A 22,610-nucleotide genomic window follows, 5' to 3' on the forward strand; every position below is an offset into this window, starting at 1 on the left:
AGGAACATTAAATCCAGACATTTGAGATGGGCAGGGCATGTAGCACGTATAGGCGAATCTAGAAATGCATATAGAGTGTTAGTTGGGAGGCAGGAGGGAGTAAGACTTTTGGGGAGGCCGAGAAGTAGATGGGAAGATAATATTAAGATGGATTTGAATGAGGTGGGATATGATGATAGAGATTGGATTAATCTTGCTGAGGATAGGGACCAATGGCGGGCTTATGGGAGGGCGGCAATGAACCTCCGGGTTCCTTAAAAGTCAATAAGTAAGTAAGTAAGTTAGTAATCAGTTATGTTATATCTAGGGCTGTCAACTCTCTCATATTTCCCAGGATGTCCCGTATTTTGCCCCAAATTTTTAACGGACTTCCAGCTTCCATATTATTCTTCTCTTCGAGCATTTTTCCCCCTTATTTTTGCATAATATAACAATTTTTATTCTGGACATTTGATTTTGCCATGAATAATGATCATCTGTATGATGAATTCTGTTGTTCAAACCAGGAATTAAAATGTGCAGCCTTTTTAGAAAGTAATGTTTGCCAGAAATGGGTTTCAGTGCTCACCCGTTTAAAATCAAACCATATTAATGTTATAAATTTGGAAAAAGTGGTGAGTATTGTTCTAAGCAGTAATGCTCATACAAAGAGGGTGATTTATCTCAAACAATAATTGGACAGATGTTCAAAACAGGAGCATGACACAATTAATCAAATCAGAGCTACAAATTGTCGTCTAATTCAACTATTACACGGGACAAAATCTGTCTCAAACTACTTTTAATTTAAACCTAGCTGCCGAAGTGTAGAATAAAGTTGTATTTTAGTAACTGAACCGAATAATTTGTCAATTTTCTATGTGAAATTTTGTCGATTCCTTAGCCTCCCATATTTTTTTGGAAAAAAGTTGGCATACACATAATTTTCTTATGTGTGAATCTGTTATGTATAAAATAGTACGTACAACAACTGCAGCTGCTGAGGATCATACATAGTCAAATATACGAACCAATAATTTAATAAGAAATCGCACAAAGATATTGCTGCTTTTCTTAATGCTGCAGTAGTTGTGCTGATCTGTGAGGCCACACTAGTTCCTTTTCGTTATTGCAAATAAGACTGTAAGTCCATAGTTCTGATATGCTATATAACTTTCAACAAACTATTCATAATTGACATACTAATGCTTGCCACATTTAGTTCACTCTGGTGATATTAAGTCATTGTTACATGCATATCAATAGCATCTGAAGTACGAGGCGTGTTCTTGAAGTAAGTTCCGTTTTCAATTATAGCCGTCGCATTGCTGCAATCGTTATTTCGTCCATGCGTGTTTTCTTCTTCAGTCCTCAGGCAAGCTGTGCATGCAGTTTCAGAGCTTCAGTCCGTGTGTGTGGTTAGTTGTGATCAGTTGAAATGTTTAAAGTGATCGAGCACCCCGCCAACTGTGAGATGTGGTCTGTTATCAGTTTCTTGAATGCGAGAAACATCAAACCAGCTGACATTCATCGTCAACTTTGTGAGGTGTATGGTGATGATGCCATTAGTAATGGAATGGTCAGGAGATGGGTTAGGAAGTTCAACAAGGGCTGCATCTCTGTGCATGACGAGCAGCGTACAGGTCGGCCATCTTTGATCAATGATGATTTGGTGCGTGCTGTCGATGAAAAAATTCATGAGGACAGGAGGTTCACAATTTCTTCACTTTCCTTGAATTTTCCACAAATGTCGCGGAGTGTTCTCTACAAAATTGTGACAAATTGATTACTATACCGAAAATTGTGCTCATGATGGGTACCCAAGATGCTCACCGAGGAACACAAAACCAAACGAGCTTCCAGTGCATTGAGCTTTCTCACACATTACAGTAAGCAAGGCGATGAGTTTCTTGATCATATCGTGACAGGTAACGAGACTTGGGTGTCTCACATGACACCTGAATCGAAGCAGCAGTCCATGGAATGGAGGCACACTGCATCACCAAGGAAAAAGAAATTCAAACAAACCATGTCAACACGCAAAATCATATGCACTGTTTTTTGGGACAAGAGGAGTCCTACTCATCGAATTCTTGCCTCGGGGTGAAACCATTAATAGAGAAACCTATTGTCAGACCTTGAAGAAGCTCTGTCGTGCAATTCAGAACAAAAGACGTGGGATGCTGACCGATGGAGTTGTGTTGCTTCATGACAAAGCTCGGCCACACACAGCTCGTGACACTCAAAAATCTCAACTCGAAATTTGGCTGGGAACAAATTAACCATCCCCCCTACAGTCTGGATTTGGCTCCGAGTGACTTTCAAGAAGTTCCTTGGTGGTCAACGTTTTGATGGTGACGATGAAGTGAAAACAGCAGTGCGGGAGTGGTTCACATCACAGGCGGGCGAATTCTACAATGAGGGGATAGAAAGACTTGTGCCACGACTCGATAAATGCCTCAATAATGGTGGAGATTATGTTGAGAAGTAATTGAAGTGTGGGGAATACAATGCAACAAAAATGGTTTGTAAATATCTTCCCGTTTACTTACTACACCCTTTTGGAACTTACTTTAAGAACACACCTCGTAAGAAGCCACGCGAACTTTACCATTACAAATTAACTTACTCTTCTGAAGTATTTTATTTACAATTATTGCTGTAATTATTGATCCAAATGTCCCAGACTGCAATGTTTCTTGCTACAAAATAATTTTGTCATACATTTAGATTTGAAAATGAATCAAAAGAAGAGAATATGTTTAATCATGATATCCCTAACAAGATAATGGTGCAGAGTTAGCAGAGGCAGATGATGAAATTGACTATTATAGTAATGAGAAGGAATATGTTATAGAAACAAGACATGAGTGTGCAGACACTGAACAAGAAACAGACAGTAATGACTTCTGACACAGCTGTATGCCTTTATGTTGACTTTTCAATTCAATTATTTTCACAAAGTACTTATTGTGCTGTTGTTTAGCCAACTGTCTGTCCGAAGACAAGTCTGAACCTCATAAGTGACACCAATAAGACACCACTTATGAGGCAACCAGGCCAGGAGATAGTGGGGTAGGGTGGCCAGTTTCTTTCCCCCCTCAATTGCATACATCGCCAACTAGCTACATATTATAATAATCAGACTTCAGATGTATACAAAAATTGTTCTTCCTCTGACACATATCACATATCATCAAGTGAGCTGTACTGCCTGATATAGGATGACCAGATGTCCTCTTTTGTCCGGACATGTCCTCCTTTTTAGGCCTTTGTCCGGGGTCCGGGCAGATTTCTAAAAAAATCAAGAAATGTCCTCCTTTTTGTAACTTGTATGCTTGATATTTTTAAATTATCTGATTTGACGCCTTTTTCAAGTAACTTGCCTGTAGGTGGCAGCAGCATTGATGGAATATATTCTTTGCCAACGATTATAATAACTCTCTTTGCTCTTCTTGTCATGGTCGTTGCTCACAGGTAGCTAGTAAATCGAGAGATTGAGCTGCGAATGTAAATCTAAAAATATATTTTCTGTCCTCTTTAATAATTATAGTTCCCTTGACTTTCATATGTAGCTAACTGTAAAATCATTATTATTAAGATTTTTCATAATTATTTTGTAATAAAATAGATATTAATATATTTTTATGTATGATATAAGCCTAAATCTATACTGTAAATATTTTGTAATAAAATAGATATTTATGTAACTTAAAATATAATAAAGGCCTAAGGCTAAATCTAAGTACATATTTTCTGCCAATGTCCTCGTTTTCGAAGTTTTGTGTCCTGTTTATCGATGTGGATCTGGTCACCTTAGCCTGATAATAGATGTACATAACAGCCAGAGCTTCAATCAGAGATAACTTACTGTATGTTCATTCTTAATTAGTTAATTGTTTTTTTATATCAATATAATCAACTAAATAATTGATGTATAATATTTGAAAATATCTAAAAATCAATTTCAATCCAGTTTAAAAATTTCAATTACCGTACCAGTACTGGTAACATAAATTCCTCAAAAACGAAATGGCATCTGTCAGGCATGACCTTCTGTAACTCTGAATTGCCTGCAAACACTGCAGGGTTAACAGAATATAGATAATTGACAAAATATAATATGTCTGAGGAAAAAGAACAAATAAATACGACGAAATCCCGCTTTACTGAACTTCACTTAACTGAAATCTGGTTTAACCGAAACAATGGAGTTAAAATACATCATATTTTTGGATTATAACAGGCACTTCTTTATTAAAAAAAATATTGTCTAACATATAACCAGGGCTGGGCAGTATTTGAAATACATTTGTATTTTGTATTTTGTAATTTGTAAGGATTTTCAAAAGTATTTTGTATTTAAATACATAAAATTGATGTATTTTGTATTTCAAATACTCAAAATACTTTCTTCTTCTTCTTATTCTTCTTTTTGTCCTTTAAGTTTTGGATTTGGATTTGAAGAATGAACTTTTGTCTTATTTGCCTATCCATTTCAGATGTGCTAGCCATACACTTAGTTTTCTTGCCACAACTGATTTCCTTAATGCCATAAAGAAATCTCCAACAGCATCAAGGATCCATCTCCCAACACTTGTTAAATGTTCAGTATTATGCAATGCGTTTAGGAGACCCAAATCCTCAGAAATTATATCAGATGTCTTGAAATATTCATTAAAGTTTCCTTGCCAAACTCGATGGAATTCGCTTCATGACTCAATCTCTCAAATATTGCAATTCAAACATGATATAAACAGTATATGTGAAAAACTGGGATTGCCAACCTTCAAAGATGTTGATTTCAGTACCTTGAAGTACATTTTGCAGTTCTGAAACCCATTGCCGTAGTCCTTGATTCAATGGAAAATGCGAAGATGTGCTAGTATGGTCAATTTTTGCCCACATTAATTTCCCTCAAAAACAGATTACATAGCCTATTCTGTTATCTAGTAATCTACGCCATGTATTGCAAGTAACTTCAACCCTAATAAGTTCGCTTTCATCAAGATTTAAACCGATATTTGATCTGACCCCAGAAGCAAATTGAACTATTTTGGCACCTTGCTTCCACCCATCATTTAAAATGGATGGCTACCTGACACTGCCTCACCAAATGATAATAAAAGGATACAGAATATGTGTGTGAAATCGGCTGATCAGTTCTCTGCTACACTTTTGGTCAGTTCAGACGATGAAAACAATTTTTGATTTCAACTCAAGTGCACCAGACTTTGAAAAGCAAAAAGGAAAGAACTTGTATACTGCGGAGTATGAGCTCATACAATTCTTCAATGGCAAAGGGACAACCTTGTGCACTCTGGAGAATTACCCAACAGTGAAACAAGCTTTTATAAAGTATAATGCAAGTTTGTGTTCCTCTGGGCCTGTAGAAAGATTGTTCTGTTTTGCAGGATTTATTCATTCATCAGCAAAGGATCCTCATCTGATTAACTTTTTGAGAAACTATTGTTTTGAAAGGGAGCAGTAATTATTTTCAGATGTAGCATAATTTCATTGCTGACTGGGAAAAGGAAGAATGTTCAGTTACAGTTTATATAAAACTTCGAGATAAAAATACTTTTAATGTTAATATAATATTTCAGATTTTCAGTAATATTCTTATTTCTCTATATATTTTATCGAGTATTTGAAATACAAATGTATTTTGATTATTTGAAATACATTTGCATTTTGGTTAATTTTTTAAAAGTATTTTGTATTTGTATTTCAAATACTATTCTTTGAAGTATTTTGTATTTGTATTTGAAATACTTGGATGTCAGTATTTTGCCCAGCCCTGCATATAACTGCGTCTTGTGTTCTGAAGTCTGTCAATACATGCCAATGGGACAGCTACTGTCTTGTTCTCACCGCAAAGCAAGGTTACAAATAAGGGTTAATGCTCTGTTGAATGCAGTAGGTAGAAAAATCTTTCCATTCCTCAGTTCACAGGTGTATGTTGGTCCCATTATGTGAAGTTATTCTTTGTTTATGTACCTTTTATTTCATCTATTCTCCAATCCAAAAATTGTGAAACCAGTTATGGCTGAATGAGAGATGACAACTGAATCTGTATTATTCACTTCCGTGATGCTATAGGTGTTAAGTAGTTCTTAGTGCATGTATGTTAAATTATTTTGTGCGAGATCGTACATATTTGCTTGGTTTCCGCACAAATCCAATCAGCGGAAAGTCTAAAATTCCACATTCAGTACTCCCAACCTAACACACATAACAATTTCCCTCTTCTTACCTCTTAAGTGACATATTGATTTTACTGCTTTAGGCTTTTAACATATTATTTTTAGAGACGTTCAATATAGTAATAATTATAAATTGGAAACTTACCACTGCAATTTCACCTAAATTGCACTGTTAATTATTGTTTTTAAATATTTGCAAAAATTAAGTAAGTTAAACTCTACAACTCCACTAAAGTTACTGCATTCGTGATGCAAGTAACATTAAGGAAGCCGTGAAAAAATCAACAAGATTCCAGACTCATCATAGACTGGGGGGAAAAAAAGACAAACGTATATCACGGCCTGCTGGAGTATAGTAAACACAGAAAACATTTTAAAGCACCAATGTTGAAGATAGGTATTTTTGTTTTGCAAATTTGCCGTCATTGAACAGAAACCAAGATGGAGATTTCATTGCAACTAATTAGAAATTCCTCTTTCAGGTATGTAATAAACGATCTTCGCACAAAATAATGTACGATACACGAGCGGTATGTTTTCTTTCAATTCTCGGAAATTAAAAAAAGCTTAACTACGTTTCGCTTTTTCAAACTTTTTCTCGAACATGAAAACTTCAACATACCGCTCTTGTAAAGCATATTACTATTACCCATTTTATCAAAATGTGTGCTTTTACGATTTCAACAAAATGTACCGGTAAATGTATTATTACTGATTATAACCATCGAACAAGAACTTGAAGCTGTGAGATGAGTGGAAAATGACGTGATATTACGGAACACTACAGCAGATTATGTAATTAGTGCCTCAACTGTCTCGGATTGGACAAGAGCAAAATCAAAACTTTTAATTCCTCTAAAATATTAATCTGCAGCTCTATGGTTAATCTACCTAACAGTCTACAATTCATGAAATAATGAATGAATTCAAAACTACAGAATCGGTATTGTACAAGAAAAGACAAAGGCGTCATGTTTCAACAGAGGAAAAGTTGGATGATATCAGTGCTCGATTGGAACAATTGAACAATTGCCGCAATAATTCATCATGAAGTCAGCACAACAAGCAGGGGTCAGCTGTACATCAGCACATAGTGCTATAAAATTACTAAAATTTCAACTTAACAAGGTTACAGAAGTGCATGTCTTATTAGTCTGGAGATCCGCAGAGGAGACTCAATTTTTGCAACTGGTTTCTTCAGTCTGTAAATGACGGCCATTTAGATTCATGATTAGTGATTTTAGTGATGGTTCAATTAGTGAAGAACCGTAACCTGCTCGATTCCCAGACCTAACACCATACAATTTCTATTTTCTATTTATGGGGCAGTTTAAAAACTAAGAATATAAATCAAATCCACTAATATTGGACCAGCTGCAAAAAAAACATACGAAAAGCAGCCCACATAGCAGAGCTGCAACGTGTGAACCAAAATGTGTTTAGATGGTGCAACACCTGCTTCTCAGCAAACGGGTAACACTTCTAACATCGTTTTTTTTAACACTTTCACAATTTCAAATTGTAAAAAACTGTTCTGTTCTACAGTTTATCTTGTCTCTTCTTGACTTACAACCAAGTGCTCAGTGTGCGCAGCTGCTCTGTGCACTGTCACTTCCACTCTACTTCTACAAGCATGCAAAGATAAAAGGTATGCACTATATACCAAAATTCATATTTATGTAAATAAAAGAAACAAAGATGGTTTAATGTAACAGTGGATAAAGCGTGAAAAGAAGCAGGAAAAAACATATACCTGGAAAACATGGATAAAAATCATGTTTCAACACATGAAAAAAATATTATGTTTTATAAAGTAAAATAAAAGTAAAAGTAGACGACATCCTGCCAAATGTAATAGGGCAGTTTTAATGTGACAATTAGTATATTCATGCAATGAACATTCATTAACCACTCTCTCTTGTAAACATAATTTACATAAATAGCTAAGATTCAAGGTTTAATTATCTATTATATTAATTACAAACTAAGTATTTTTCCAGACGATCAATTTTTTCACTATTGACTTGTACGGTACTTGGCTGTTCGTCATTCACCAGGGTTGCCAGATTTTAGATCTATCAAGGAGGGACATCCTTTTCCACCATAAGTAGTACTTACATTTTGTCTTAAAGAAAGAGTGATATGAATTTGGGCAGAGTTGACATTTTCATGACTATACAAAATAAATAAAAATTTTCCCGCAGCTGAAAAAAGTAATATGAATCTCAAAATTGCAATTTGAATAAAAGCCATAATATAGATACAGCTATCCAAGTACACACAATATTTATCTGGCTGTTAAGTTATAACACATTTCTCTGGCGTCTTTCTGCAGGGCTTGTGGCAATAATATGTTATGCCAAATTATTAACCTAAATGACTTAATAATAGCTCTGTCTGGCATCACATGTGACAAAATATTTAAATTTCAATGTTTATTAATTGATAACAATGGCACAACTTATTTACACCTAAATTCATATTTAATTTGTGCCTTAGCATATTAATGCTCCAAACACATCATTTAGCATACATTTTTAGAGCTTCCTACATATTTATCACTGAACTTTAGGATTTTCAACAAGCTTCTGTCCATTCTCTGTGCCATGCATTTCTGATGAACGTCTCTTTTTAAATGTTTAGAAATATCATATTCACCACTGAATTTGCTGTTACAAACCTTACACTTGCCAAAATATTCGTTTTTTTCCAATGTGCAAACCAACATTGTTAAGAAAATAAATTGAAATTTAATGTAATTATTTAGGCCTGGAAGAAAATAGTTACTATGTAATGATAAAATTATTCAAGTGATGTTAATTCTCTAAAAGAGCGACTTTTTGCATCCCATCTCGAATCGAGCGGGACCTGGGACTTTTATATGAAAATCAGGATATGTCCCGCCAAATCGGGACATCTGGCAACCCTGTCATTCACCCATATGAAGTCAACTGTATACACCAATTTACTGACAGAGTCATTGCACATGGTGTGCCATGGGAGGCTGGTCTACATTACACCCACCATGAGATGATGGGGATTTGTTGGGATGCCATAGGGAAACCAGAGGTCCCAGAAAAACCTCTCAGTTACCTGGACCATGGACTTACTCAACACAAGTTCAAAATCTGAGGTACACCAGGGCTCGAACCCAGGTTTACAGGATTATAAGTCCAGCACTCTAGCCACTAGACTACTATAGCGGTTGATCAAAGGAATGTAGGATGTGGTAGGTTATTTTACGATGCTTCATCAACATCTAAGGTTATTTAGCATCTGAATGAGATGAAGGTGATAATGCCGGAGAAATGAGTCTGGGGTCCAACACCGAAAGTTACCCAGCATTTACTAAAATTGTGTAGGATGTGGTAATCAGTAATTGAAGCATCGGCTGGAACAACATTGTAAGTTACAAAATTTTCATTCAGCATGTTTCCATGTAATAATGTTGTATGTCATGTTACTTTGCTATACTCTTTGGCTTGCAACTGTCCATCAATGCAGTACGTGAAATTTGTCCACTCAAAAGTTTGCTACCCTATAAGAACAACGTTGTACGTGTACACATTTTTGCAGCTCCTGTAAATTTTACTAAATGTAACTTATAACGTTGTTCCAGCCGATGCTTCAATTATTTATTTAACACCTCTTTTTAACTACAGGAAATTATACAGAGATAACGGAACAACAACATTAAAGCAATGCAGAATAGAAATGATATGTAAAGTTCAATGTATTTGCAAAAACCTTGCCCTGCTACTTCTTTGTCCAGTACAAGTCTCACAGAATCTGCCGTGAATTGAAACCCAATTCCTTTTGGAGAGCAGAAATCATTTAACTCACTAAGTCGAAGATAGGACTGTAAGCTACTTTGTAGTGATGATAACAGACAGGTACAGATCTTTAGAGTCCACAATGTTATTACAATAAGAAGGTGAGTGACAGACTATTATGTTTGGGCTTCAGTTATTGTTGTCTTTTAATATACAGTAAAACCTCGATAAGACACACCTGCTTATTACGCTATCCCGTGTAATATGCTTTTTTTGTCCGGTCCCTGCACATTTCATATATAACGCCATTATAAAATACCCCATTTGTTGCGCTCAAGTCCCACATAATATGCTGATTTTGTGGAATATTTTCGATGTAATTTTCAGCAATGTACTGTAACAGCAATAAAACATCTTGGTCATTGAACTCACTGGTGCCATTAACCTGAAAAGTATTGGTATTCGACCCTTTTACTTGCGCATTTAAACCTTCATACCTTAGTATATCCCACCCTCTTGTTACGCTTTCTTATTCGACTCCTTACCTGCACGGTTAAAGCCTACATACAGTTACAATACCCCATCCTCTTGCTAACCCTCTCTCTCAAACACCATTCCTCACTCAGTCGTAATAAAATTCTGGAAATTTTTGCTGGCCAGTTTGTTGTCCTTTAGTGTATTGAAGTGTCTGTGAATGTGATTACAATGAGTGTTAAACAAAAAGCGCTGTGTCGAAAAAATTGGAAATCTTACGAAAGTACGATGAGAACAATACTCTTACACAGAAACAACACTCTGATCCATTAGGAATCTCATCATCGACATTAAGGACGATAACAAAAAATCGCGACTCAATCACTACAGTTGCGACGTCGGGAGGATGTAAGCGCAGGAAACTGAAGTGTGGTAAACATAGAACTTGGAGTACATGCACACGGCAAACAACTATGGGTACTCCCATTTCTTCTACCAGTATTCCACCATTGCTCCAGTAATCATCATGTGGTGCTATGTAGTTCACTTCTCATAGTGAATTGAGGGCTACAATGTCTATGGTAGCAAAAAAGAACTACAACTTTGGTGGATTATTCATAGATGACACTTGGCAGAATGGCACACCTGGATAAAATAAAAGTTTCGGGAAATGGCTTAGAATATCTTCAGGCAGTATTTTCTGTCTCAAATAACAGCAACTGTCTTTCTTTACCAAATTATTAACGAACTAACATTATGAGCAGGGAAATAATCAAGAAGACAAGCATATCTAACAAGTTTTTAACATAATAGTAATGCAACATTTCTAAGAAATTAGATGTAATTAAAGTAACATTATCTTGTTATGGGTATTGTAAGACAACTATAGACCCTGAATTTTTTTATAAATATTTAGGGTTACCATATCAAAGTTTTATTTTAAGAAAGTATGAGATTATTAGAGAAATAAACGGAAGTTCTTGCTGGACCAAGTAACACACTGCACTTATTAAACGAGACATTTACATATCTGTTTCTTTTCACAACTTCATTACATTTTTCTGTTGATTTTTAAATGCCTTGCTTAATGACAAGTCTATTCTCGTTTTACCAAAACATGCTACAAAAACAACAGATGCAACATGATTTTTATAATTTTCAGGACGCGTGTGCAGCATACAGAAACTATCCATATTCTTGATATCATCTTTTGTCCAGGCGTTTTTTTTTTCACTTGAAAAAAAGTAAACACGGCCAGCAAAAGAGTCGTATACAGTGATTCTGTATACCAAGATACATTAAAATGTCTTTCGAAACCTCCACATTTTGTTATTTATTGTTCACATTGTTGAATAGATTGTAATGCTGCTGACAAGTAAAATAAAGAAAACCTCCATGTGATTTAGTCTTCAAGTCTTTTAATTCAGGAGTTGGTCTGGCATTCAAAACAATATTACTTTTTCTCACTAAATGTACATGATCCTAAAGAACGGTTTTAAAAGCTCTCTATAACAGCCACAATCATAGATAGGAAAATACTTCACCAGTAAATTTAGAAGCCATACTTGGGGAGTGAAGGGAAAGGAAGAATAACACATGTTTGCCTTTATGTCTAACCGGCAAATAATCACATTACAGTCACACCATGGCACTGAAGATCACTGACACCCAGCCTTGGCGAGTTTGCCATTCAAGCGCTGCAGGCAACATGTGGCGTAAATCAGAAACACGTACACATGTATTCCATTATGGGAAAGTCGTGGATTTAATTGTTGACAGAAAATACAAATTAAGAAACTTATTTTAATTGGTTATTTAACGATGCTGTATCAACTACTAGGTTATTAAGCGTCGATGAGATTGGTGATAGCGAGATGATATTCGGCGAGATGAGGCCAAGGATTCACCATAGATTACCTTGCATTCACATTACGGTTGGGAAAAACCTCGGAAAAAAACCCAACCAGGTAATCAGCCCAAGCAGGGATCGAACCCGCACCCGAACACAACTTCAGACTGGCAGGCAAGCACCTTAACCGACTGAGCCATGCCGGTGGCCCAAATTAAGAAATTATATAATAAGGAATATACTTAATTTCTATTATTTTGTATGTTGCCGGCGGCAACATTGGCAACGTAGATGCCACGCCCCTACAGAATGTACACCTAATATTTAAGACAAATATTAATTCACTTGACCACACTTAATTGAAATATAGGCATATGAATGATACAAATATATGCGTGTATGTTTAAAACTTGGAAAAGACATATAAAAATTAAGATATGAGCCATTCAGAGAAGTGATGTAAGTCAAAATTGGGTAATGAGGTTTAAAGTAAAAATTCTGTAAAATACAGCGCAAAATAGTAATTAATATGAATAATTTCGAGGGAAAAATTGTTCCGGAGCCGGGTATCGAACCCGGGACCTTTGGTTTAACGTACCAACGCTCTACCACTGAGCTACCCGGGAACTCTAACCAACACCGATCCAATTTTTCCCTCTATATCCACAGACCTCAAAGAGGGCTGACAACCGTCAAGCAACCAACTTCAAGTGCACACTAACTCCGTGTGACTTACAGTTGGGACGTTCGTTCTGTGCCGGTGAGAATCATGTGGTAGCTAGCCAGTGAGCCTACACTCTCGCGCATGCGCGGAATATGGCAAGTGGCCAGTCTCGCAGAAAGCCTTGGCTGTGTAACGTCGTCCTGCCACGTGCTTGATAATTGCTGTTTGTTAGTTTAGTTAGTTCATATTCATATTGTTTATTTATTATCGTGGCAAATTGCAGTTGTGTGTGTTTGTGTAGACTAAAATGCCTCCTATTCAGTCTAAACTTGGCGCAAAAACACTGCATAGCCAAACTCGGGAAGTTGTGAACAATATACATTCTTTCATGAAGAGTGAAGCAGCTTCTGGAGACTTTTTAATACCGCTGAAAAAGGTGCAAGAACGAGTGAGTGCAGCAACTAAAGTGCCCGAAAGAACAATAAGAAAGATAATTAAAGAAGGGAAACAGTGTGAGGAAGAAGGGACCTCTTTTGGAATGCCCGGTAAAGTTCATTGTGTACCGAAACGCATCACAGATGTTGATGATTTTGATAAAAGAGTTATACGACAGACAATTTATAATTTTTATATAAATGACAAAACAGTGCCCACTGTCAGTAAACTGCTACCTAAACTAAAAGATGCCATAAACTTTAACGGCGGTAGTACAAGTTTAAAGATCATTTTACGTGATATGGGGTTTAAATGGAAGAAGACAAGAAATAATAAAGCGGTATTACAGGAAAGGCATGATATTCGAGAACAGCGCGTATCGTATTTACGCGCAATAAAGAAATACAGAGAAGAAGGTAGGCCTCTAATATACGAGGATGAAACGTATATTCATAGCACGCATACAAGACCAAAAAATTGGAGTGCTGACAAAACCTCAGGTTTACTGGCGCCTATTTCGAAAGGACCTAGGCTTATTATTGTTCATGCAGGGGGTCGAGCGGGTTTTGTACCTGGCGCATTTCTGATGTTTAAATCGAACAGGAAAACTGGAGACTACCATCATGAAATGAATGCCAACAATTACCAGAAGCGGATAACGGAAAAGTTGATTCCGAATTTGCCCCCTAGATCTGTTTTTATAATAGATAACACACCTTACCATAACGTGCAGTTGCATAAAGCTCCCTCAAGTAATTCAAAGAAAAGTGATATGCAGGACTGGCTTAGAAGAAACAATGTGCAGTTTCAGGAAAATATGCTGAAAGTGGAGCTTTACGGGCTCATTAAAACACATAAGCCACTTCATAAAACTTACGTGATTGACAATCTCTTAGCTATGAATGGACATTGTGTACTCAGATTGCCACAGTATTCACCTGAGCTAAATCCATTGGAATTGATTTGGGCAGATATCAAGCAGTGGGTAGCCGGTCAAAACTCAACTTTTAAATTAGAGCAAGTGATGAAATTGTGCCAACAACGGGTTGATGACATCAGTGTAGAAAAATGGGAAAAAGTATGTGAACATGTTGAAAAAATCGAAGATGAATATATTGAACAGGAAGGAATTATGGAAAATGTAATTGAAAGCTTCATAATTACGGGCGGAGACAGCAGTAGTGAAAGCAACGACGATGAAGATGATGATCATAACGAAAATCACGACGACAATGGTGGTGATATATCTGGTATCGAAAGTTTGTCTGATGATTAGATATATTGATTGCATCTGTTTCTCTTCATTGCTATATAATTGAACCATGGATATCATGTTATGTTTATAATCAGTTTGTATTTATTATGATAACACGTGTGATGTGATAAGTGATACTGGACAACTGTGAGTGGAATGCACCGTTCATCGCACATCCTGGAACCAACTGCGCATGATGATGTCACTACATGCTGCAGATCCCAGCCGAGGCGGTAAGTCACGTGTTTCTATAAACTCACTCTGTTGCTCAAGTAACCAAGCACACCGGCACAGAACGACCGTCCCAACTGTAAATTGTGGTTTTCTGTTAACGAACAGTGACGTGTATTATGCAAATCAAGATTTCAGGTATAACTCCCTGTAATTAATATGTTCTTCGTGTTATCCACTGACTATCACTAGTTTAAATAAATTGAATATTAATTGCTACTTTGCGCTGTATTTTACAGAATGTTTACTTCAACCCTCATTACCCAATTTTGACTTACACCACTTCTGCTCTAAATGGCTCATATGCAAAATATAGTGATGACGCTCCAGAAGACACTAAGCCTATCAAATGCCAAATCTCACCTTCCTGTGGTACATCCTGCTCCCAAAGTAAGACGATGGTGAAAGAACTCCAGCAAGCTGTTCTATCATATAACAAGTGGAGCAAAATGTATAGTACATTTACATAATGAAACTCTGCCTAGAAGTTTGTTTATTCTAGGACGTCCATAATTTCTTTTGCAATGAATCACTGGCTCATAAAGTTACCAATTCAGGCCATGAAGGCCTTTATTAATTTAAAGAGTGTTACTGCTGTTCAACATTTCTTATAGGTACCAGCAGCATCCTCAAAATCATTGCATTTCTGACAGAAGGACAATAAAACATGCAATCGGTTCAGTGTTGGAAGGAACATGGGACAGTACAAAACCAGAAATTGTCAGGTAGGCCAAGAACTGTCTGAACATCTGAGAATGTCAATCGTATTCGAGCATACATGTAGCGAAGCCCACAGTGCTCAGCTTTTCGACATTTGCAGACAATGGAAATCTCTTGGTGATCACTTCACTGCATATTGGAAGCAGATTTGAAATTAAAGCTGCAGCTTCTACAGATGTTACATCCAAATGACTGCCAAATGAGAATAGCATTTTATGCACAACTTCGAGAAATGATTCCTGTTAAGAATGATATACTGCCTAATTTGCTTATGTCAAATGAAACACATTTCCATTTAACCAGATTTGTCACCAACAAAACTTCCGGTATTGGTCAGACACAAACCTTCCAATGCTTCACAAAACCCCACTGCACAGCTCTAAGGTCACAGTGTGGTATGGGATAATTGCCCCATCGAGAAGTCTCAGGACTATACTGTTACAGTTAATGCAGAACAGTATCTCCACCTGTTCAACACCTACCTGATACTCGAATTAAGAAGATCAGGGCTTCATGACACTATGTGGTTCCAGCAAGATGGGGCCACTGCCTACAATGCCAGAATCAATATGAGAAGACTGCAACAGCTGTATCCACAACAACTCATTCACAACTTGACGATGTCCAGTGGCCTTCCAAATCTCACGACCTATCAGCTCTTAGATTTTTCTCTGGAGCTACCTCAAAGCAAGGACTTTTCCACTCGCCAGCAAACAATTGGAGAATTCCAAGCTGCCATCCCTGTTGAAATTGCAGCCATTCCGTAGGACATATTACAGACAGCTTTCAAAATCAACTACAGAATTGTGAAGTGAAGGAAGGGAGGCATTTACCACATATCATTTTTAAGAAATAAGGATCTGTTGACATTAACATAAATTGCACTGTCTACACACTGTTTTCAAATAAGTCACAAATCTGGGTCTGCGGACATTCTTTCATAATTTTTTATTCTTTTCGTACAATACATTTTGCTCCACCTTGTCTAAGGAAATTGCTGTGTAAAAGAGGGATTAATGTCCTCCCTGAGTGGTACAAAATGATGTGAAATGTTTTCATAAAGTCCTACTACATACCAGACTGTAGGATTTTCCAATTGCAAAGCCAGACACACTTGCTTAGCAGGCACATCTGCACGGAATTATTGTAATACTAAACTGTCTCTATTGTGTACTATGTAACAACTTTTCATTAATCAGGGATAAGGAACATTTACTTCAGTGTTGACTAGAAGAAAGTAAAAGACAAAATAGTCTACTTAATAGCATTATATAAGGCATACATGGGCACAATTTTCGGTTACGTGAGGCACTCGATTTGAAATAGTTTGTTTACTAGGAGAGGAGACTGCAGAGTAGGATGGGAAATATAAACTGCTGTGACCTGCGTCACCTTATCGTAATCGCTAAGGCGGTCAGTGGCGAATTATTAGGAAAGCGCCTGGTTAATGTGAGAGACTCGAAAACTTTTATTCAATTTGGCAAATTAATTCGGCGGCTTTAATCATAAACCTCTTTACTATTTCTCCATCACTGAATTGATTTAAATCACAGGCGAGAAATTGCGTAACTAGCCAATAATATTCCATCATGTTGTCTACGTTTATTTTCTTGAATATTCTGGCATTTATCAAGATTACTTAATAGATTTGCACGTTCTCGACCTAAAATAATTTCAGAAAATCATATTTCCTTTTCTACACACATTTGATATTTTTTTTATAAATTTCTTTTGGAAATAATACGTACAAACAACATTTAATTCCTCGTAGGCTACTTTTTAATGGAACGTGTTTAAGGTATAATGTCGTATTTAGTATACTATGCAAATGTTAAGATCATAAATTTTCTTCGGAATAGTACGAAAAATAACATTTAATTTGTCTTACCTTCTAATTCAGCATGTTCTTTATGATATAAGGAGTAATGTCGTTATATATTAAATTTATTAATGCCTAATAGGATTTTCGAGCATAACATACATCGTATGTTCTCCCCTTCTAAACAGCAAAAAAAAACTCTTCCTCCAATTTCTCATGAAATAATCATTTTCTAACGCGTACACACTGCTTTGATAATGCCATTATGCCACCACTAATATTGCTTATAAAACTGATATAGAACCTGCCCACGCCTAGGAGCTGCGTGAGGGAGGAACGGGGACTGTGAAGATGATGTCACTCAGAGCGATAAGCTCCGTGAAGGTCAGGTCATTATTTCTCAAGTGAGGCACGATGCCCATCTATGATATAAGGGGAGTCCAATGCAAATGATTAAATTAAGACAATTAATACTACCACGTAAAAATTAATGAACTCTTCATCAGTACTCTAAACCTATGAATAAAAACCAAACCATTAACATTTAAAGGACAATGGGAACATCAAATGTAGTCACATGCTTTGTATAAGGAGCATCACAAATAGCATTATGTCGTCAACTTTTACCAGTATCAATATAAATATCTGATATCCATACAAAAGCAATAAACTCACTTGTGGTTTCACCACATATTGTCCTTTGGTTGCAGACCTAATATCTAACGAATGTTCAAATTCCCTTGTCAATGACTCGATTGTGCTGGCTGGACTTGGAAGAGGTGATGTCTGTGGATATGCTTCCTCTGAAGGTGGTGGCTGGGGAAGAAGTACAGCATATCATGTATTAATTGTGTATAACAAAATTAGCTGGTTTCACCAATCATAATAATAACCACATTGGTATCATAAAATCTTTAAATCGTGAAAGAGATCATTTTCATTAAAATGATCTGTAATTTCCGAAATTCGTCAAAAGAAAGGTCAAATCTGAAGAAGGGCTTTCATGCTAACAACTGAATTAACAATTATTGCTGAACCTGATCGGATCAATGACGAAGTTTCACACGGTTGGTGATTTTCATTATATTTTGTTTTAGATGTAAGTTGTGAATTATTTTAAACTATTATACGAATTCTGTAGTGACAGCCATTCTGAGATATATATATATATATATATATATATATATATATATATATATATATATATACATATATATATACATACATACATACATATACATACATACATACATACATACATATATACACACCAGGTGTTTCAGACCACACGTATCAGCCTTTTTTTCTCGAAAACTATATGATACTGGTTGTTCATAAAAAAATTTTGATAACCAAAATCTATGTGAAGAATCGATTGGTGGCAGTACCATTTCCCGTAACAAACCAAAGTAGGAGTACCTGTGGTCAACTTAGAAATTTCAAATGAGAACATGGGTCATTGAAGGTGCCACTGGAAACTACTTTTAAAAAGAAACAACTTTTACTGAAACTTTTTTTTCTAATCTTTATTGTTTACTCACAAAGCAAGAAAAATGGTATTTTCTGAGAAATGTATGTTGTTTATATATGTACACTTTCCATAGTAAATGTTCAAAATATCCGCCACCCTGTGCTAAACAATGTTCTGATCTCCTCCTAACATCCGTGATTGCATGGAGACCTTCAGCACAGCTGAGAGACGTACAGGCTTCTCTAATTCTTTGTTTCATATCTTCTGTAGTTGTTGGATGCACCTGGTAGAATATGTCTTTAATTCTCCCCTTCAAGAAGAAGTCATTTGGAGCGAAGTCACGAGATAGGCCAGGCCAGGCCATTGGTCCTCCTTGTCCAATCCACTGTAGAGGAATAACTGGTTAATAACTTGCCGAGCCCTATGTGAAAAGAGAGCCAGACAGCCACTCTGTTGAAGCCACATCGTTAACCAAAGTGCAAGGAGAACATCACGAAGCAACTGGTGCAAAATGTTTCGGAGGAAGCGTGTGTTCTATCATTCAAGTTCTCCTCAAAACAGTATGGTCCTATGATTCAGTGTCCAAGGAGATCACACCATGTGTTCAGGCTCCACACGTGCTGGTAATCCACTTCATGTAGCCAGTGTAGATTAACCGGAGACCAGTAATGGGAATTGTAGAGATTCACCTGACCATTACTTTTAAAAGTTGCTTCATCAGTCCACAGAATTCTGAGCTCGAAATCACGGTCCATGTTTAGAAACCAGTTGCAGAAATCAACACGAGTCTGGAAGTCCTGTCCCCCAAGTTCCTGATGGAGATGAATATGGTATGAACGAAATTTGTTGTCTTCGAGAATTCTAAACACTGTATTATGATGCAATCTTGAGTCATGGGCAATCCTTCTTGTGGGGGAGAATTAAAGACATGATCTATCAGGTGTCGACCTGGTTGGCAAGTTGGTATAGCGCTGGCCTTCTATGCCCAACGTTGCGGGTTCGATCCCAGGCCAGGTCGATGGCATTTAAATGTGCTTAAATGCGACAGGCTCATGTCAGTATATTTATTGACATATAAAAGAACTCCTGAGGGACAAAATTCCGGCACATCCGGCGACACTGATACAACCTCTGCAGTTGCGAGCATCGTTAAATAAAACATAACAGTTTAACATTTTCTATCAGGTGCGTCCAACAACTAGAGAACACATAAAACAAAGAAGTAGAGAAGCCACACCATGTGTGTCCCTCAGCTGTGCTGAAGGTCTCTGTGCAATCACGGATGTCAGGAGGAGATCAGAACATTGTTTAGCACAGGGTTTGAACACTTACTATGAAAAGTGTACGTACATAAACAACATACAACATTTCTCAGAAAATACCATTTTTCTTGCTTTGTGAGTAAACAATAAAAGTTAGAAAAAAAAATTCAGTAAAAGTTGTTTCTTTTTAAAAGTAGTTTCCAATGGCACCTTCAATGACCCATGTTCTTATTTGAAATTTCGAAGTTGACCACAGGTACCCCTACTTCAGCTTTTTTACAGGAAATGGTACTGCCACCAATTGATTCTTTACACAGGTTTTGGTTATCAAAATTTGTTTATGAACAACCAGTATCATATAGATTTCGAGAAAAAAGGCTGATACGGGTGGTCTGAAACACCCATGGGCGCGCGCGACGCACGCGCACGCACACACACACACACACACACACACACACACACACACACACACACACACACACGCACACACACAAAATCTCAATATTCTTTACCAGAAAGGAGTAGCACGTTTTTTGCTGGATAATAATGAGTTTATAAAATACAAGTGGTACTGTCTGTCAGAACAAGTCATGTTGAAAGCTCTGTAGACATAAGTTACCTTGTTTTCATTATGCTATACTCTCCAATCACAGTTATCATTAATGTCTTATCAGGACTGAAGTTCCAGCTTTTCTGTAATATTGTTTATATTTGAAGTTGTATTTCTACCAAAAGTCCAGCACTTATATCACAACAAATGCATATGATATAGCATTAGTCAATCCTTAGTGTGACTTACTCTGCTAGACTTTCCTATCACATAATCTTTGCTTCTAAGGAAATACATACCCTGTTATATGCTTACACTTGACAGTTTTTTCTAGCACATTTCCAAATGAAAGTTGCATAAAATAAGCCTATTTAGCCTAGTATATTTGACGTGTTCTCTTCTCCATCACAAAATTATAACAACTGAAAAGCTTATAATCAGATTCTACATCGCAGTTTTACAAAGAAATCTGCACACAGAATCATATTCTCAGTATCAGACCAAAACAGAGGTTCCATAATACATTTATTAACTATGCCGCATTGTAACAAATTTTTAGAAATATTAATGTTACTGATTTCAGGAACATTCTCGTTCATACAATCAGAAACTTATCTCACAATTTATCATATTTGTAAACACAGGTTATAACTTTAATAATGGCAAGTATTTATTTATTAGGAATATACAAGTGATACATCTGTGAAACTTCTACAGTCCTTGAATGTAGTAACCAGCATTGTCTACAACTCGTTGCCAGCGATGTGGAAGTCGTAGTATTCCTGTACCAGCTTCTGTTCTGTTGATGTTTCTGATGGACTGCCCTACCCTGCAGAATATCGAGAACAGTCCGGAATTGAACGTCGCGAACTGGTTCCTTCAACTTTGGGATTAAGTCATAATCACAGGGGCTTAAGTCCGGTGAATGTGGTGAATGGAAAAGCACTTACCACCCCCAGAGATGATACATCAGCTACAGGGTGTGCCGTATGCGCCCTTGCGTTATCCTGCAAAATGATGGGAGGGTTCTGAATAACATGTAGGCGCTTTCTTCACAATGCTGGTCTCAGATTATGCTCCAAAAAATAACGGAAATATTGTGCATTAACATTCTGTCTTTGCGGGACAGTATGTGTTAGGATGACGCTGTCAGTCGTACACAACAATCTGCATAACTTTCACATTCGTAGGGGAATGACGCACCACTGTTTGCGTGGTGACCGTAATGACGCCACTCATTTGATTGGCACTTAAGTAGAGATTCATATGACCTGGCCCATGTCTCATCAAGCGCAACAATACACCATAAGAAGGCGTCTTCTACACGATCATAACGCTCCAAGTGAGTTTGAGTGATGCCGTATCGTATCCATCGCTGTGCCTCCGTTAAATCCCAGGGAACCCACCGAGATGCAATTTTTCTCATTTTTAGGCGATTCTTTAGAATACAAAACACAGTCATATGCGATACTCCTATGTCTTGGGCTAACTCATGTACTGTCTGTCGTCGATCGTTGTCTAATAGCGCGGAAACTTCCTCTTCACTAACACTCGGACAACCCAGCCGAGCCATGTTTTTCATGCTGTCATGCCCCTCGTTGAAGGCTTGAACCCACCTCGCCACAGTCCTGTATGGTAACGCCGTCTCTCCACATGCCTCAACAAGACCGTCATGACATTGTTGTGCTGTACAACCACAGGCAGACTGAGTTTTCAGCCAAGATCGCTGCTCCTGGTTTGTAAACTTGGGGAAACACAACTACTTAGAGCTGTAACTAACAGGAGACTAACTTCAAATCTCCACAGTGCATGCGCTGTGAGTCAGATGGAAAAGTTCTTTTAGGGGGGAAGAGGGCAGACATAGAGTAACATGTGGTAGAAGTGACAACAATTAACTCCGTCTCGTTTCGCTTTTACAGCAG

General features: G+C 37.1%; 1 protein-coding gene across 2 annotated transcripts in view; it reads right to left on the minus strand.

The window, feature by feature from the left end:
- Window positions 1–22,610, minus strand: part of LOC138691175 (WD repeat-containing protein 44) — a 76,734-nt gene that overhangs the window by 23,081 nt on the left and 31,043 nt on the right. Inside the window, exon 5 of one of the 2 annotated variants that reach the window (XM_069812946.1) lies at window positions 18,081–18,221. The exons of the other annotated variant lie outside the window; for it this stretch is intronic. Within the exon in view, the coding sequence (XP_069669047.1) occupies window positions 18,081–18,221 (141 nt within the window). The remainder of the gene's footprint in view (window positions 1–18,080; window positions 18,222–22,610) is intronic. 2 annotated transcript variants of the gene reach the window in all.

The sequence above is a fragment of the Periplaneta americana genome, chromosome 16, assembly GCF_040183065.1.
Source record: "Periplaneta americana isolate PAMFEO1 chromosome 16, P.americana_PAMFEO1_priV1, whole genome shotgun sequence".
In the NCBI taxonomy this organism is placed as follows: Eukaryota; Metazoa; Arthropoda; class Insecta; order Blattodea; family Blattidae; genus Periplaneta; species Periplaneta americana.